At 33.5% G+C, this 19,326-nt stretch overlaps 4 protein-coding genes across 8 annotated transcripts in view; 2 read left to right on the top strand and 2 right to left on the bottom strand.

The window, feature by feature from the left end:
• The window catches only part of LOC140051261 (synaptotagmin-15-like), a 32,515-nt gene extending 29,125 nt beyond the window's left edge, over positions 1-3,390 (bottom strand). The window contains exon 1 of one of the 2 annotated variants that reach the window (XM_072096411.1): positions 3,046-3,390. The gene's annotated coding sequence lies outside the window, so the exon portion shown is untranslated. The remainder of the gene's footprint in view (positions 1-3,045) is intronic. The other variant, XM_072096412.1, reaches the window with a different exon arrangement.
• Positions 3,391-3,751: 361 nt separating this feature from the next.
• LOC140052229 (uncharacterized) lies at positions 3,752-7,310 on the bottom strand. The gene is made up of 4 exons (XM_072097693.1): positions 6,768-7,310; positions 6,295-6,362; positions 5,174-5,345; positions 3,752-4,750 (listed from the first exon to the last, which is right to left on the bottom strand). The coding sequence occupies exons 1-4, from the start codon at positions 7,012-7,014 to the stop codon at positions 4,419-4,421; spliced, it is 819 nt and encodes a 272-aa protein (XP_071953794.1). The 5' UTR covers positions 7,015-7,310; the 3' UTR covers positions 3,752-4,418.
• Positions 7,311-7,553: 243 nt separating this feature from the next.
• Positions 7,554-11,201, top strand: LOC140052230 (sphingomyelin synthase-related protein 1-like). Of its 3 annotated transcripts, none has more exons than XM_072097695.1 (5): positions 7,554-7,659; positions 8,351-8,977; positions 9,557-9,674; positions 10,337-10,378; positions 11,102-11,201. In XM_072097695.1, exons 2-4 carry the CDS (start codon positions 8,367-8,369, stop codon positions 10,340-10,342), a joined length of 735 nt encoding a protein of 244 aa, XP_071953796.1. In that variant the 5' UTR covers positions 7,554-7,659; positions 8,351-8,366; the 3' UTR covers positions 10,343-10,378; positions 11,102-11,201. The 3 variants fall into 3 exon arrangements, with proteins under 3 accessions (XP_071953796.1, XP_071953798.1, XP_071953795.1); XM_072097697.1 differs by lacking the exon at positions 11,102-11,201 and adding an exon at positions 10,568-10,586; XM_072097694.1 differs by lacking the exons at positions 10,337-10,378; positions 11,102-11,201 and adding an exon at positions 9,988-10,035.
• Positions 11,202-12,779: 1,578 nt separating this feature from the next.
• On the top strand, positions 12,780-18,251 carry LOC140052228 (sphingomyelin synthase-related protein 1-like). Of its 2 annotated transcripts, none has more exons than XM_072097692.1 (5): positions 12,780-12,795; positions 13,578-14,204; positions 14,784-14,901; positions 15,215-15,365; positions 17,697-18,251. In XM_072097692.1, the coding sequence occupies exons 2-5, from the start codon at positions 13,594-13,596 to the stop codon at positions 17,999-18,001; spliced, it is 1,185 nt and encodes a 394-aa protein (XP_071953793.1). In that variant the 5' UTR covers positions 12,780-12,795; positions 13,578-13,593; the 3' UTR covers positions 18,002-18,251. The 2 variants fall into 2 exon arrangements, with proteins under 2 accessions (XP_071953793.1, XP_071953792.1); XM_072097691.1 differs by having other exon boundaries at positions 12,785-12,894.
• Positions 18,252-19,326: the final 1,075 nt, after the last annotated feature.

Raw genomic sequence — 19,326 nt, 5'->3', positions numbered from 1 at the left:
TAGCCTGGGTATTTTTAAATCGAAATACAAAACTAAAACCTCACTTTCCGCATACAAAATGCTATATGAACACAACCCTGCGGCATCATCGTTTTTTTTATTCAAACTTCTTTTATGTACAATGTTATAAGATGTTATTGATTGTCAATGCAGCTAATACTATACTTTCACGAATTAACGATTTTTCAAAAAAGAAGAATCATTATGTGTGTGATGATTCGATACATTCATTCTGTAAATGGTAATACCGGGAACGAATGAGATCCCTGGTAATACAATACCATAATACCGTATCGTTATGCCATGGTATGGCTATGTACATAACAATAATAATTTGATGAGATATTCAGTCACGGAGATTCGAAGATTTGGGGAAGTATCTTCCAAACCCATTAGAAAAAAATGGTTTGGACCATGGAGAACCCCGCCTAATGGTGGATTACTGATAACTCATCTAAAGTAAAAGTATACTGTCTATTTGAATGTTTCATTTCGCATCACATAGTGTATTTTCTTCAATTTCAAAGATTGTTAGTAGGTTTGGACCATGGCAAAAGATTTAAACTCATCTAAAGTAAAAGTGTACTTTCTATTTCAATGTTTCATTTCGCATGATGTGTATTTCTTTTGTAAACATTTCTTAGCGTAGTGTTGAATTGCGCGATCGAATCCAAATCTGTATTGTACAAGGGCGCGTCTATGTTTTACTTCGCGGCCAACCACACCCATCAAGCGCTTGATTTTTATTGTATTTGAAGATGGAAGCGGTGTATTAATTAATTGAATAAACGAATAATGTTATACTTTCTGACAAAACAAAGGAAGGTATTTCTTTTAAGTTGTTTGCGGGTGTAGAATAACGTCATCTGAAGAAGATAATAACGTACTATCACTAGCCTACTATAATACCGAACCGTATACATTTTCGAAGCCAACTGTCTGATACGTTATTAACTATTAGTAATAGTGATTTGCCTATAATCTATAGTAATTAACCATACCACTAATGTATGAAGACGAGTGTGTGCACGTTTTATATCCATTATCATTACACATTTGGTAATTAGGGTTGATCTGACTTTTCGACACGTGTAGCACAACAAATATTATGTTTCATAATAATAAGTTGGAAGTTTATGAATTTATGACGCGGTAATCGCAACGAAAATTGCTACATCGATTTTAGATACAGGTTATCAATCATGTCATCCCACCTATCCACCCACTCACAGGGACCAGTAAATACAAGCAAAAACACTACCCATCACCAAGCAGCAGTAACACGTATCATTTACTCGTCTTTCCATCATCTAACGTTCAATCTCTTTCCATCTAATAATTTATCTAATTTATCCAGACATCCATCAATTTCGTCCATCCTTTCGTTATTCAATCAATCATTCAAATCAACAATCATTTACCAACTTGTAATGTTAAATTCTGAGGGCCTAAACTGTTATGTAATTTTACTCTTCTCTCGTTATACTTGGTGAATTATTTGCTTATCATTATATTTTTAAGAGCTTTTAAAATTCAATATTTTTATTTTGATCCAAAAAAATTAATCCATAAAATAAGAATTGTATATTTTATTGACCCAAAATATCATGAATTATTCACACAAAGAAAATCAATCTCTATTCCATCAGAACCATATCTCATAATAAATGAAAGTGCAGTTTTTTATAATTCAAGTACGAATGTAAATTATATATCAATTTATAAAGCAATTAATTATTTTATATGACTATTTGTAAAATTAATTAATTATCTAAGCTGCTGTATTTACACTAAATAGCTATCGTGTGCGTACCCTGAGAAGTGGGTTGGGTGACGTGACCAGTCCCACTCCACCCTATTAGTCCTGAAATGTAGGAATTGTAGGCCTATAAACGCAACTTCAAAAACATTGATCGCAAACTGGTCCGTTATTTGAGATTTAAGATTAATACATGATTGAAAACTATAGGTAAAATAACCTTGGATTTATGAAATATTTTCATGAAGATTGATAACCTACCGTATTATGTAAAAATGTAATAATTTTTTAACGATAGCGTATCTTGTTTGGACTATTATTAATATTATTATTTTTTTAATTCTTTAGACTGTTATTACATCTTGCTAGTACTAAATATCAATTATGTTGTGTTACACTGGGAAAGTGTTTGGTTAAAATTGACCACCAGAGTAATAGAAATATTTTACAGACACAATATACAATATGAACTAATAAACGTCTTAATGTAGCCAACAGAGCAAGTTTCCAAGTGTGTTAAACAATGGCAGAACGTGCCTCGGGAAATTCACATCGAATATAATGTACTTACAGAAATAAAAACATAATTAAGTGAACAGGTTACACATTGATAATCGAATCGGATTGAATTGTACGGTACCGTATGTACTGATGTAGAATAACAAGATAACGAATTATATTCTGAAAGTCATTTTTCACCTATGACATAGACTTATAATACTTTATCCATGCTCATATCATATCAAAACAATACAGTACATTATATTTTCTTAAATAGTAATTGGAACACTGTACTTTTCTATAATTACTCCAAATTACACAGTCAAGATGAAAATAAAGTTATAACAAATACTTATAGAAAGAGGAATTATTTAGAGCATCGATATAATGTTCAGTTGTAATATGATAACTCTATGAAAATTGAGTGATTCTTTCATAGGAACTATAATAGGCCTATGTACTGTTTTAAACTTCGTTTTCTCAATAGATCGTTTTGTTGATAACAGCTAAATAAAACCCTTGACCGTTTTAATCACCCTAATAGTTTATATGTCACAGCACAATCGAATGATTTTATATATGTTTCAAATAACACTGCATTAAGGTATAACAGAGCCTTGGCGCTTTTAATAGTTTTTTTTTAACATTGTCATTTGCAATTAGATGTATTTTTGCTTTGTTGTCATAATCATGCCAAGCAAAACAAATTTCCATTTTAAAGTGGACCAATAACGTTTCTTGAATCTTGAAATTCGTAAATGAAAATAATAAAATGTGTAACTTACTTACTTATCTGATTGTAGGTATACTCCTTCTTTAGTTGTGGGTCATAGCCCGTACACATTACAAAAAATAACCACAGTAGCTAAACTCGTGTGTTGAAAAGAGTAAGATAAGAACTAAGTCATTGATTTACTGGCAGAAATCTACTTGAAAAACACGGATGTTAAAACCGTAGATCGCTCATCGAACAAAGCTTTGCCACAGTCAAACGCTTCTTAAACGAATACAGTACGATTGTATAAACACCTACAGTAGGTCTAACCGTAATGCACGCAATTCTGTCCTCTTTTTTTCCACTGGGAATATTACAACTTGCATAATATAGGCCTACAAACCTTGCTATTAAATTGAGTAGTGTGTTTACCGCATCTATATTTCATAGAATCTGTAGAATTGATTTCTATATTATTCTTGATCATAGAGGGCAATATATCAGTACTACGTGTTAAGACAGGTGTACCGGTACGCCATTGTATTTTACGAAACGACAAAATTAATCTAATAAATGATTAAAAATTAGTCTTTTCCAGTTTTAAACTACATTCAGACCAAGGGTCCTGTGTACAGTACAGATTAGTACCGTAAGCATTAACGTCCGGGTGTGAACGTAGCCTTACCGAACAAACAAAAAGCTGAATCGGAAGACGTAGAAATAGATGCAAATTAATAATAAAGTATATAATGAAAAGAAACACATTTTGTAAAACATATATTATACATTTATTTCCCTTCCTGAAAAAATAAACTGTACGTAATCATAGGAGAAGATAAAACACGCGTTTATATAATGGTACCGTACTATCAGCTAAAAAGTACAACATATAAATATCAAGGTTAAATATATAAAGTGTAATAACGATGGCTGTAATAATGTTAGACGCAATTATGATGTTAAGAATGTATCCAGATTGCTTTATTGTCGTTTTATTATTAGTCAGGCATTACTCATACGGATATTACAATATTTTTCATACTAATTATTCATGTTGATAATGGGATATTAGTTTGTTTATTAGGCAAATTGGCAAGGATAACCATAAGCGAATTCATTCACTATCCTTCTTAAAGAGGTGGCAATCCAATTCACAAGACAACATACACAGATGCTTTACATTAACAAAGTATAATAGAATTCTTTGGGATTGTAGTTGTAAGTTTAGAAAACAATTCAGACATAACAGGAAAAAACCCAGGACCCTTAGATTGGTAGCCAAGCATCATAACCACCAAGCCACAACTCCACTCTGATCTCTATCAAAATAAATTGTGTTTTTATTAAAATTCAACGTTTACACTTTGTAGCGGGATACACGTTGTGCAGGCTCCCGTAAACGAATATCAAGCTATAGTAGCACCAATAGGCCTACATCTTTATTTATAGTTCATCTTTTATTTTTAAATCATCTTCTATATTGATTACATCTTCATCATCAAGAACATCGGAATCCTCTACTTCTACACTTACAAAATCATCGTCGGATTCGTATATTCTATCATTATTATATTCTAATGATTTCTCATCTATTTCTTTGCTTGTTGCCTTTCCATCTTCATCGTTATCATCATCGTTATCATTATCGTCGTCGTCATCATCATCATCGTCGTCATCAGTCTCACATAGTATAGCCTTTTGCTGTGCCTTTTTATAGTCATCACAACTAGAGCTCATCATAGAAGAGAATAACAATTTACTCATCATTTTGCATCCTGAAAAAATAAACAAGTTTGATTTTTAAAATGAATTTGGTTAAACAATAATGCATGATTAACCCACTCCCCTTCTTTCTGACTCACAGCTGCCGACACAAAATAAATGATCAGTGATGGATCATGGATATCAAAATAGAGGGGGCCAAGGAAAGGAGGGCTGTAGAATTAACTATCCATAAACCCTTTACTATAGTAGGCTACTATAATACCATCACAAAATGTAAGGGCAAAATGTCAATAATTTATTTTTCTGAATATCTTTATTAATTATGCTGACCTGTACATATTTCTTAAATACTAAAATGTTTTTCTTTAACTGAACATATTTTATTTCTTTTTTAGGCCTAGTATATAATACAACGTTGTGGAAGGACACATTTTTTGGTAAAAATTTTTTTTTATTGTACTACTGTATATTACCTTGTTCTTGTGATTCTTTAAACCCAAGAGATTTCATAGCAGTTCTACATTCTGTTTCCATGCACGTGTGCAAATGTTTATCGCATATTTGTTTAACTTTTCCAAAGGTTCCATAACAGATGTCATGTGTATCACAGCATTTTATAATTTCAGGTACAACTGGAAAATCAAGCTGAAGAAAAACAATTATAAACAAAATTGAATGTACAGATTGCAACTTGTATAACTCTCTGTGTATTTCAAATTACGAAATGCAAATGAATTGTTTACACAAGGCTGAATAAACATGGCTTATGAAACATGAAATTAAAATGATAACAAAAAAAGCAAAAAGGGTAGGGGGTGATAGCATCTGATGTCATTTCATTTATTTCGTCTTTTTTAAATAATAAAAATCACAGGGTACAGAGCACTTTAGGGGGTAGACGGGATTGTCAAAAAGTGAAATAAAACACTATCGAGTGACTCTCCGACCCACTAGAGTGTAAAAATGAAATAAACTTAAATACAGAAAAAGTAACACAAATATATACAACAGTTTAAAATAATCAGTTTCACATTTCGCTGAGTTCAGATGATTAGGTTATTTTACAACCACATGACGTCTGAACATCTTTGTAAACTTCTAAAAGTTCATAATACTTATATCATAGACCTATAAATATTATAGAAAACATGTCTTGATAGGTTCTGGAAGGAATTTCCATGAGTGGAGTGAAGTGTAGTATGTTGATCACAAAGCAACAATTGCAAATTTCGGGATCAACCGTTTTGGATCTGGACATTGAGATACAGTATATTAGTCTTGCTTCTAGGCACTAAAGGGTCTTTCACACCTGTTCCGACACGGTTCCGGTCCGGCAAATCGAACGCCAATGTTTCGTTTTCACGATGCTCTACGCGGCTATGCGCCAATCGATATGCGCGTAGCCACGTAAAAACAAAACATTGACGTTCAATTGGATTTGCCGGCCCCGGACCGGAACAAGTGTGAAAGACCCTTTAGTTAGGTCAATCCAACTGTAAGAGATCTTGTTCATGTCTTAAAGCAGCCTATGTTTTTATTCTCCAAAAGATTCCAAATGACACCTGTATCTGTAACTACAGAAATAATACAGTACCTTGTTTTCTGGGTTTCCACAGCCATCTGGATAGACTTTATGTTTTGGTTTTTCAACGGCTATAAGATCTGAAATATAATTTCGAAAAAATGTATTTATTTGTTCCATTTTAAGTTTTGATTTAACAATAAAATCTACTAAATGAATTTATAACTGCTTGCATATTTGTTTACCTAATATTAATGGAATTCATTCATCATATATACTGTATTTATTGCACTCAATTAATGGTTCATATACTTTTGTATGCACAATTTTAACTTTTATTTTTGGTAATATAAAATAGCTGTGCCATTATCCAAGTTTATCTTTAATTGTTTTTAATTAATATTATCAAAGAACTTACATGTTATATGTCCTTTGATATTATGGGTTACTATAGGATGTAAATAGGCCTAACAAAAACATATAACTATTTAATGCATGCCAGGTAAATGAATCACATGTTTAGTTATTTGATAATGGATGCCTACCTGTTGGACAATAAAATCCACAGTCAATATTTTGGTTTTTGTTTCCAATGTCAGCCTTGTCATACAATTCGCCCAGCTTTTTTATACTCTCAATAACTCGTGCTGATTTTTCGGGGCTTAGCTGTACACCGTCGTTTAGTTCGGGTGGCAACTGGAAGTCACTTGCAGCACAGTAGTTCGTAAACATTATTACCATCGTGAGTAGGCCTAGATTTTCCCAATACATCTTGCTACTACTTATCTGCATCTCGCTATCCTGTTTATCAAATCCAGGACCCAGGTTGATCGTCTCCACAATCAATAAGAATTGACAATTTTACATTACGGGTTAAAAGAAATTTTCTGTTCAAAAAATAGAAGATTTCCTGTTAATTAGCAAAAGACCTTTACCTCAGTGCTACGTGGCTTTTATTACGCATTATTAAGCTTTTTGGCCGAGTTTTACAAAGAACATGCCTTCCATTGTTGTCATTTCTACGCTTGAATAATCTTTTTGACATTATTGTCAAATGAATATTTATGAGGAAGAAAGCTCCATTTTGGTAATGGGAATTATGCACAATATAACAATAATAATATTTGATTTTTGTTTTATTGCTTACACTTTTTTTATTAGTTAAAATTTAATTTGTTAACATTTATATTATTAATACGTTTTTTATAATGCTTTAACAATTAAATAACCGACGATCTAAAATTACCATATTAATGTAGGTTAAGAGGGAAATGGTAACTCTTTATAACCTTTGGCCTCAAAACGCCCACGGAGCGTGTCATGTGCTGGCAGGTATGATGGGCGTTCTACACACATTTCTAGGCCTAGGCCTACCTCCTACTTATTTATTAGATAGTAGAGGCCTACGCTTATCAGACCAGCCTTTTTGTTGTAAATGTAAGAATATTCCAAAAAACAGTAGTTTCTCCTCACATACCTTGAGGAATAGTAAACCATGTTTTACGGCGCGACTTGTCCGTCTAGCTAGTAGGCTAGATAGGCCTGGCCCTCCCTGCCTGGCCCTACGTACCTATAGACTAGCCTAGTAGGCCCTTGTTAGGATTGAGAGTGTAGACGGATCCCCTGTACTGTACTGTACTGTTCTAAGCTGTACTGTAGACTAGCTACTGCAGTGCTAGGCCCTTGTAGCAAAGATTGTTGTGCGAGCGGCGCTATACAGTCTTTGCTTCTAGTAGTAGGCTAGCCTTTTCATTATTATTAGCCTCTTGTCTTGATGAGCCGGCTAGGCTAGTTTACTTTGTTAGTAGTCTGTACTAAAACTATTATAGTTAGTAGTAGTAGTCTGTGTAGTAGGGAGCTACAGTAGTCTAATTACAAATCTCTGGGCTAACCAGATAGCTATCCTACTTGTCGGCCTAGCTAGTTTGGCTAGCTTAGCCAGTGATTAGATGACCTAGCTAGCCTAACTAATTAATTTGTTATAATACAGTATATTTATTCTGTATTGTGTACTATAATAATTGTGTTCTTTTCACAAATTTAATTTTATGTTCACACATTATCATACAGTATATTATTATTAATTGGTTTTGATTTAATTTCATCAATAATGATGGTTTCTTTTCAGAGGTATTCTTTTCAATATGTATTCTACATCTGCTAGTACTTGGACTTGCTCTGATGTAGAGCAATGGCTGATTCACAATGGATTTCAACAATATAGCAAGATTCTCTGTGACAAGCATAAAATCGATGGGAAAGCTCTTTTATTACTCAATGAGGATGACCTAAAAACTCCACCACTACAATTAAAAATATTAGGAGACATTAAAAGGCTTTATCTTCTTATTTCTACACTTCAAACCAACCAAACCAGTGAATATGACAGCATTGACACCTTCAAAACAAATGGAAAACCAAGTTCAGGGGATTTTATTCATTTACGCCGCAGAAATATACGATCAAAAAAAAACGTACAATATCAAGATTCCACAGATATTAATAAACCAAAGTTTGAACGTGAAATACACAAGACAGTTATCAGTTTTGTTTATGCTTTTGTTGTAGCCCTTCTGACAGCTTTTGTAATGGTAGTTGTACATGACCGTGTTCCAGATATGACAAAGTACCCTCCTCTACCTGACATTTTTCTGGACAGTGTGCCTATGATACCATGGGCTTTTCAAGCATGTGAGATGTGCGGATTAATCCTTGCATCAATTTTCTCGATTACAATATTTATACATAAACATAGGTAAATATGTGTGCTGTCTACACTATCTATCAAACTAGTTTGTGTGATGTGCCCAAATATGGTAATGATGTTCCCAAATATGATAGTGATATGACATCATCATGTCCATTTTTTGTCACATATCACTACCATATTTGGGCATGTCACTACCATATTTGGGAACATCACACTTTTTTGTCAAACTAGTTTGATAGTGTAGACAGAGCTTTCAGATGAAAATAAGACTGTATTCAATCATTGACATCTCAAACAAGAGTGATACTTAATTATACATGTATGCAAACCTTACTGATAGAGTTTGATCATAAATAGATTGAAGTCCAAAAGAATTGTTAGTTTCATGTCCAGGATTTTAAATTCTTTTTTTTTATGAAGAGCTTTAGCTATTTAGGTTGATGACCACAATCATGTTGTTTGCTATGAAAAATCGAAGGATTCGAAAAAAATATTTAAATAGCCTTGGTTAAAAGTCATTTTTATATAGTGGGAGGGAACTTCTTGTTATTTGGCCTAACCTTTGAGAAATAATGTTTGTTTTGTTATTGATTGTAACTGATCTTTAAAACATTATTTTTTTAGGTTTATTGTCTTGCGCCGTTGCTTTGCACTACTTGGTACTGTGTTTCTATTACGGTGTGTTACAATGTTTGTAACATCCCTCTCAGTGCCTGGAATCCACTTACAGTGTGCTGGAAAGGTAAATAGTATTTTTTTTTGTCTTTTTTTGTAGTCCCAGAGGTAGAACTAAGATTTCAAAAACTGGAAGAGATGTTTTTTAGTAAAAGTGTATAGTGCTAAGCAAGCCTAGTCTTATGTGTGTGTTTATGGTGAGCTTGGGTGGCTTACAATACCATAAACAATGAATTTATAATACTGTAGGTCACATATTTATTGCAATATTTAGTATACACACATTCCTGTTTATAATGTAAGTCCTTCATTGCACCCAGGGATAGCATATTTCGAAAATCATAACTGGTAACTTACAATCTTTTTTGTTTCTTAATAAGGTATATGGTGACATATGGACCAAATTAAATAGGGCATTTGAAATTTAAACAATAATGCATGATTAACCCACTCCCCTTCTTTCTGACTCACAGCTGCCGACACAAAATAAATGATCAGTGATGGATCATGGATATCAAAATAGAGGGGGCCAAGGAAAGGAGGGCTGTAGAATTAACTATCCATAAACCCTTTACTATAGTAGGCTACTATAATACCATCACAAAATGTAAGGGCAAAATGTCAATAATTTATTTTTCTGAATATCTTTATTAATTATGCTGACCTGTACATATTTCTTAAATACTAAAATATTTTTCTTTAACTGAACATATTTTATTTCTTTTTTAGGCCTAGTATATAATACAACGTTGTGGAAGGACACATTTTTTGGTAAAAATTTTTTTTTATTGTACTACTGTATATTACCTTGTTCTTGTGATTCTTTAAACCCAAGAGATTTCATAGCAGTTCTACATTCTGTTTCCATGCACGTGTGCAAATGTTTATCGCATATTTGTTTAACTTTTCCAAAGGTTCCATAACAGATGTCATGTGTATCACAGCATTTTATAATTTCAGGTACAACTGGAAAATCAAGCTGAAGAAAAACAATTATAAACAAAATTGAATGTACAGATTGCAACTTGTATAACTCTCTGTGTATTTCAAATTACGAAATGCAAATGAATTGTTTACACAAGGCTGAATAAACATGGCTTATGAAACATGAAATTAAAATGATAACAAAAAAAGCAAAAAGGGTAGGGGGTGATAGCATCTGATGTCATTTCATTTATTTCGTCTTTTTTAAATAATAAAAATCACAGGGTACAGAGCACTTTAGGGGGTAGACGGGATTGTCAAAAAGTGAAATAAAACACTATCGAGTGACTCTCCGACCCACTAGAGTGTAAAAATGAAATAAACTTAAATACAGAAAAAGTAACACAAATATATACAACAGTTTAAAATAATCAGTTTCACATTTCGCTGAGTTCAGATGATTAGGTTATTTTACAACCACATGACGTCTGAACATCTTTGTAAACTTCTAAAAGTTCATAATACTTATATCATAGACCTATAAATATTATAGAAAACATGTCTTGATAGGTTCTGGAAGGAATTTCCATGAGTGGAGTGAAGTGTAGTATGTTGATCACAAAGCAACAATTGCAAATTTCGGGATCAACCGTTTTGGATCTGGACATTGAGATACAGTATATTAGTCTTGCTTCTAGGCACTAAAGGGTCTTTCACACCTGTTCCGACACGGTTCCGGTCCGGCAAATCGAACGCCAATGTTTCGTTTTCACGATGCTCTACGCGGCTATGCGCCAATCGATATGCGCGTAGCCACGTAAAAACAAAACATTGACGTTCAATTGGATTTGCCGGCCCCGGACCGGAACAAGTGTGAAAGACCCTTTAGTTAGGTCAATCCAACTGTAAGAGATCTTGTTCATGTCTTAAAGCAGCCTATGTTTTTATTCTCCAAAAGATTCCAAATGACACCTGTATCTGTAACTACAGAAATAATACAGTACCTTGTTTTCTGGGTTTCCACAGCCATCTGGATAGACTTTATGTTTTGGTTTTTCAACGGCTATAAGATCTGAAATATAATTTCGAAAAAATGTATTTATTTGTTCCATTTTAAGTTTTGATTTAACAATAAAATCTACTAAATGAATTTATAACTGCTTGCATATTTGTTTACCTAATATTAATGGAATTCATTCATCATATATACTGTATTTATTGCACTCAATTAATGGTTCATATACTTTTGTATGCACAATTTTAACTTTTATTTTTGGTAATATAAAATAGCTGTGCCATTATCCAAGTTTATCTTTAATTGTTTTTAATTAATATTATCAAAGAACTTACATGTTATATGTCCTTTGATATTATGGGTTACTATAGGATGTAAATAGGCCTAACAAAAACATATAACTATTTAATGCATGCCAGGTAAATGAATCACATGTTTAGTTATTTGATAATGGATGCCTACCTGTTGGACAATAAAATCCACAGTCAATATTTTGGTTTTTGTTTCCAATGTCAGCCTTGTCATACAATTCGCCCAGCTTTTTTATACTCTCAATAACTCGTGCTGATTTTTCGGGGCTTAGCTGTACACCGTCGTTTAGTTCGGGTGGCAACTGGAAGTCACTTGCAGCACAGTAGTTCGTAAACATTATTACCATCGTGAGTAGGCCTAGATTTTCCCAATACATCTTGCTACTACTTATCTGCATCTCGCTATCCTGTTTATCAAATCCAGGACCCAGGTTGATCGTCTCCACAATCAATAAGAATTGACAATTTTACATTACGGGTTAAAAGAAATTTTCTGTTCAAAAAATAGAAGATTTCCTGTTAATTAGCAAAAGACCTTTACCTCAGTGCTACGTGGCTTTTATTACGCATTATTAAGCTTTTTGGCCGAGTTTTACAAAGAACATGCCTTCCATTGTTGTCATTTCTACGCTTGAATAATCTTTTTGACATTATTGTCAAATGAATATTTATGAGGAAGAAAGCTCCATTTTGGTAATGGGAATTATGCACAATATAACAATAATAATATTTGATTTTTGTTTTATTGCTTACACTTTTTTTATTAGTTAAAATTTAATTTGTTAACATTTATATTATTAATACGTTTTTTATAATGCTTTAACAATTAAATAACCGACGATCTAAAATTACCATATTAATGTAGGTTAAGAGGGAAATGGTAACTCTTTATAACCTTTGGCCTCAAAACGCCCACGGAGCGTGTCATGTGCTGGCAGGTATGATGGGCGTTCTACACACATTTCTAGGCCTACCTCCTACTTATTTATTAGATAGTAGAGGCCTACGCTTATCAGACCAGCCTTTTTGTTGTAAATGTAAGAATATTCCAAAAAACAGTAGTTTCTCCTCACATACCTTGAGGAATAGTAAACCATGTTTTACGGCGCGACTTGTCCGTCTAGCTAGTAGGCTAGATAGGCCTGGCCCTGGCCCTACGTACCTATAGACTAGCCTAGTAGGCCCTTGTTAGGATTGAGAGTGTAGACGGATCCCCTGTACTGTACTGTACTGTTCTAAGCTGTACTGTAGACTAGCTACTGCAGTGCTAGGCCCTTGTAGCAAAGATTGTTGTGCGAGCGGCGCTATACAGTCTTTGCTTCTAGTAGTAGGCTAGCCTTTTCATTATTATTAGCCTCTTGTCTTGATGAGCCGGCTAGGCTAGTTTACTTTGTTAGTAGTCTGTACTAAAACTATTATAGTTAGTAGTAGTAGTCTGTGTAGTAGGGAGCTACAGTAGTCTAATTACAAATCTCTGGGCTAACCAGATAGCTATCCTACTTGTCGGCCTAGCTAGTTTGGCTAGCTTAGCCAGTGATTAGATGACCTAGCTAGCCTAACTAATTAATTTGTTATAATACAGTATATTTATTCTGTATTGTGTACTATAATAATTGTGTTCTTTTCACAAATTTAATTTTATGTTCACACATTATCATACAGTATATTATTATTAATTGGTTTTGATTTAATTTCATCAATAATGATGGTTTCTTTTCAGAGGTATTCTTTTCAATATGTATTCTACATCTGCTAGTACTTGGACTTGCTCTGATGTAGAGCAATGGCTGATTCACAATGGATTTCAACAATATAGCAAGATTCTCTGTGACAAGCATAAAATCGATGGGAAAGCTCTTTTATTACTCAATGAGGATGACCTAAAAACTCCACCACTACAATTAAAAATATTAGGAGACATTAAAAGGCTTTATCTTCTTATTTCTACACTTCAAACCAACCAAACCAGTGAATATGACAGCATTGACACCTTCAAAACAAATGGAAAACCAAGTTCAGGGGATTTTATTCATTTACGCCGCAGAAATATACGATCAAAAAAAAACGTACAATATCAAGATTCCACAGATATTAATAAACCAAAGTTTGAACGTGAAATACACAAGACAGTTATCAGTTTTGTTTATGCTTTTGTTGTAGCCCTTCTGACAGCTTTTGTAATGGTAGTTGTACATGACCGTGTTCCAGATATGACAAAGTACCCTCCTCTACCTGACATTTTTCTGGACAGTGTGCCTATGATACCATGGGCTTTTCAAGCATGTGAGATGTGCGGATTAATCCTTGCATCAATTTTCTCGATTACAATATTTATACATAAACATAGGTAAATATGTGTGCTGTCTACACTATCTATCAAACTAGTTTGTGTGATGTGCCCAAATATGGTAATGATGTTCCCAAATATGATAGTGATATGACATCATCATGTCCATTTTTTGTCACATATCACTACCATATTTGGGCATGTCACTACCATATTTGGGAACATCACACTTTTTTGTCAAACTAGTTTGATAGTGTAGACAGAGCTTTCAGATGAAAATAAGACTGTATTCAATCATTGACATCTCAAACAAGAGTGATACTTAATTATACATGTATGCAAACCTTACTGATAGAGTTTGATCATAAATAGATTGAAGTCCAAAAGAATTGTTAGTTTCATGTCCAGGATTTTAAATTCTTTTTTTTTATGAAGAGCTTTAGCTATTTAGGTTGATGACCACAATCATGTTGTTTGCTATGAAAAATCGAAGGATTCGAAAAAAATATTTAAATAGCCTTGGTTAAAAGTCATTTTTATATAGTGGGAGGGAACTTCTTGTTATTTGGCCTAACCTTTGAGAAATAATGTTTGTTTTGTTATTGATTGTAACTGATCTTTAAAACATTATTTTTTTAGGTTTATTGTCTTGCGCCGTTGCTTTGCACTACTTGGTACTGTGTTTCTATTACGGTGTGTTACAATGTTTGTAACATCCCTCTCAGTGCCTGGAATCCACTTACAGTGTGCTGGAAAGGTAAATAGTATTTTTTTTTGTCTTTTTTTGTAGTCCCAGAGGTAGAACTAAGATTTCAAAAACTGGAAGAGATGTTTTTTAGTAAAAGTGTATAGTGCTAAGCAAGCCTAGTCTTATGTGTGTGTTTATGGTGAGCTTGGGTGGCTTACAATACCATAAACAATGAATTTATAATACTGTAGGTCACATATTTATTGCAATATTTAGTATACACACATTCCTGTTTATAATGTAAGTCCTTCATTGCACCCAGGGATAGCATATTTCGAAAATCATAACTGGTAACTTACAATCTTTTTTGTTTCTTAATAAGGTATATGGTGACATATGGACCAAATTAAATAGGGCATTTGAAATTTCATTTGGACTGGGTATGTCTCTTACTGGAGTACACACATGCGGTGATTATATGTTCAGTGGACACACTGTTTGTCTTACCATGTCAAACATGTTTATTACTGAATGTAGGTATACTTTTGTTTATCTAATGTTGGTTATTTTAGGCAAACAATATTATTGATGTGGAGAATGAAAACATAACTAGTATTTAGGTAAACCAATCTAAAGACGTTAGACTTTGAGATTTGAATTACAACTGTTACTCATCGACAAAAAATGCAATTCTAAATTCTTAAAAATCATCGTGAGATCATTCTCCGCCATCTTTTTACAGTTTTATGATTTTAAAACGTCCATTCGTACTCAGTCCAAAAAAGTTGACGTGTCGGTCGACTTGCGCATGCTCATAACATAAAAATGACGTCATAGGGTATCAGGAAATTTATTAGTGGCATTGATAGTATCGGCAGTATTATTTGTATTTATTACTCATACAGCTATTTCAAAATATTGCATTGTTTTTGATCTTGCAATACTTCATCAGAGCTTCCACATTGTGTATTTTATTTATATATAATTTATTTATAATTGTTGTTGTCATTATTATTTATTTAAAGGGGGGTTCCGGGTTTAAAATGAATAGTAAAAAATGTAAAATATATTTGTTTGTCTCTTGAACGGTAAAAGTTTCAATTTATATAAGCGCCCAGTGAAGCAGAACGAAAGCTGTAAAATCAGGCCAGATTACAAGTGCAGCTACGGCAAAATCACACTGTGGTTACAAAATAGGAAATTCGTGAAATGGTCCATCTTCCGACGACTCGTTATCATTAACCATATCAATTACTTTTGTAAAATTATACTTATCTGATGTAATTTTAGTCGGTCTTCCCATTTATAAAGTCATTTTTTAATGAAAATTCATCAAAATAGTGAAAAATTAGATATGTTTGCACTTTACGTTTGCCGATTTTCGCACCGACTTAGGGAAAAATCAAAATCAATGAAGCGTAACGTATACTGTACATTCCTGCTGAGGATCGAGCGAGACGACGATACACGTGCTCTCTCTGCTGCCCATGCCTGGCATCGTCACGTGATAAGCAGATTCAACAATACCAAACTGGTCGGGTCGAGTATACCCCGTCTATAATCACAACATGAACGATATACAGTATTTGATTGAAGGTTGACTCGACCTACCGGAATGGTATAGATAATATAGCTCAAATGAGAGAGTTGGAATATTTGTGTAGTGCAGTCTATAGTAAAAGGCCTGGTAGTATCAATTCGCATATGGTCTACTACACTAGCTAGCTCAATTTTTAACTGGGCCGGATCGGCTAGGTCTCCTTCCTACTACCTGGTCTACTTGCTTGATGCATGAGTATCCGCTTTTTTGGAGAGTAAACTAAGCCTATTTTATTTTAGACGATCGGGACACCATACGTGTGGACGGCGATCGGACCTTGTTTTGCTTCAATATTTACAGCCGATTTTGTAGAACGTTTTAGGTTTAGATTGTTTATGAGTTTGGTTGATAGGATGGGTTTTATTATTTATGGGCCAATCGTCTAGTAGTAGGCTAGCTAGGCCTATGGGCCCCACTGTTTTAACGTAGCCATCATGGCATGGAATCCCTAGTCAGAATGGCTCTCGCCCATTAGGCTAGGCCTCGAGTAGTATTGTACGTGAAGCCGATAATACAATCTGTACTATAGAGGTATAAAAATAGTATAATTTATGACTCCGTAATCTGTACTAAATTTGGTATTTCATTAAATGTCAAATAAATATATGCTACTACTGTTATTATTACACTTTAGGCCTAGCTTAGAAAATCTACAAAAAATGTATTTCACAATGATCGGGTGGTCGTCGTTTGACAGGGGAGAGAGATGTAAATTAGTCGGGAAATTAGTTGACAAAGACAACGTACATGACGTCGCGAGTTTGGAATCCACTGGCGACGTGATTTTGTGAATATCTCATGAATATTAATGAGCTTCCCTAAGCTGCTGAAAAACAGACTTTCCATGAATTTACCCTAAAATGTATGAAATTTAATTTTTTTAATTTCTCGTTATTACTTCTTCATTCTGACATGTCTATATTGTTATAATATTTTTTATTTAATAAATAAACGATATTTAAAAGCAATTTTAAACCCAGAATCCCCCTTTAATAATATTTTAACATCAACATTTAACGCAAAGCGACCAAAGTCGTCTATAGGATTGAACATTATTTAATTTATTATCATTATTCAACTTATCATCATTATTATTATGTGTGGTACTCACCAGTTGTCATATCTTAACTGCTTCACTCAGCTTAAAAACTCAGAACCTTTAGCAACATGTGGCCAACATATGTGTACTTCCCCCGTATGTTTAACAGCCATTCCAGGTCATGGCTTACTTTCTAATGTGATTTTATTTAATTCTCTTTTGCAGACACCCCGCGAAGGTTTACTCTTCTTCACACACTGACATGGGTTCTCAATCTGTTTGGCATTTTCTTTATCTTAGCAGGCCATGAACATTATTCAATTGATGTTGTCATAGCTTTTTATATTTCGTCTCGTTTATTTCTTTATTATCATACACTTGCGAATAACAAAACATTGCACCATGCAGATAGAAGAGCACAAGTTTGGTTTCCTATGTTTTATTATTTTGAGTCTAATGTTAATGGTATTGTACCTAATGAGTACGAGTGGCCTTTTAAATGGCCTAGGTCAATCAAATGCTATTTTTGAATGAGAATAAGATATGGCAATCGAACATCATCATTTCAATTGAGGGGTAGAAAACCAATGAACTGTGTTGCAAGCCACCAGTTTTTTAATATTGGTGACCTACCAGATCAAATGATGAAGAAAGAACTGCGGTGTCACATTGTGATCTCCATCTCCAAGAAAATGTGTCCAACATCATATGGTAAAACGTTAAGTGTATCAAGGGAATTCTGTATGCCCAAACCATTAAAATAAAGTCACTGTAAAACAATTTAATTTCTTCTGCTTTTAAATGAATTATAAAGTTTGAATAGTTACTATTACTATGTAAATTTCTGTGCAGTACAATAAGCAAGGCAATATAATATGAAAACTTGATTTTAGTCCATCGCTTTTTTCCCCTTGCAAAATAATTTGGTAATACAGTAATATACTCGGAATATATGTGATATCTGTATCATGCAAGGTAAGCATTAGGAGATGGTAGACGATACATGTGATGCTGTATTACCGCACCAAATACAGTATCGAGAATCTGATCAGGCTTAGTTATTAATCATTAGTACCCTCCAAAGATTGCCATGTGCCCACGAAATGAACTTAACCAGGTAACCGATCCACATACGTCTCCCTCCCTCCGTCAAATGTATAGCCGATCAAGGCAATATCTATAGCATTGATTCGATGTAACTTCTATAGGTTTCATAATGTACCATATATGTTCACCGGATTATCATGGAGAAAGTACTCCGATAGAGACCGCAATTTAACTATGTTTGAGAAAATAGCATTTGCGTTATTGGTTATCCACACTTGTTATTGTCACGATCTTTTTTTTTCTTCTTTACTTAAAATCACTTCATACGAGCACTTCGAATTTTCGCGCGTTTTTTATAAAAAAGTTCAAAAATTCGTCAAAATTATCCCTTTTTTTAAACAATCATAGTTTCTGAACTAAATTGTGAAGTTTTATTTTTATTACATATTCTGGAAGTAGATGAGTTGTAGATATCGGATCATGCATCAATATGGCTAACCGGACATTTTCACGTCATCTTATGGCCACTCCAATATAAAATATATGATTTTTTTTTTAGATGAGTGGAAATAGATGAAAAATAGGCGTTGAGTCAAACAAATTGCAACAGTTTGTTTTTTTGCTGAAACATGCTCAACTATATGTAGATATTATCATATCCAAAATCTACCCTGATCTGCCCATTATAAATTACCTAATTTGCATAAAATCAAAATGGCTGCCATTTTACAACTTTGATCCCAATTATATCTTAAACCATAAAGAATTTGGTATAAGAATGTATTGAACACAAATATAAACATGACCC

Source organism: Antedon mediterranea, chromosome 6 (assembly GCF_964355755.1).
Source record: "Antedon mediterranea chromosome 6, ecAntMedi1.1, whole genome shotgun sequence".
Classification (NCBI taxonomy): domain Eukaryota; kingdom Metazoa; phylum Echinodermata; class Crinoidea; order Comatulida; family Antedonidae; genus Antedon; species Antedon mediterranea.
This window is presented reverse-complemented; position numbering and strand designations above follow the sequence as displayed.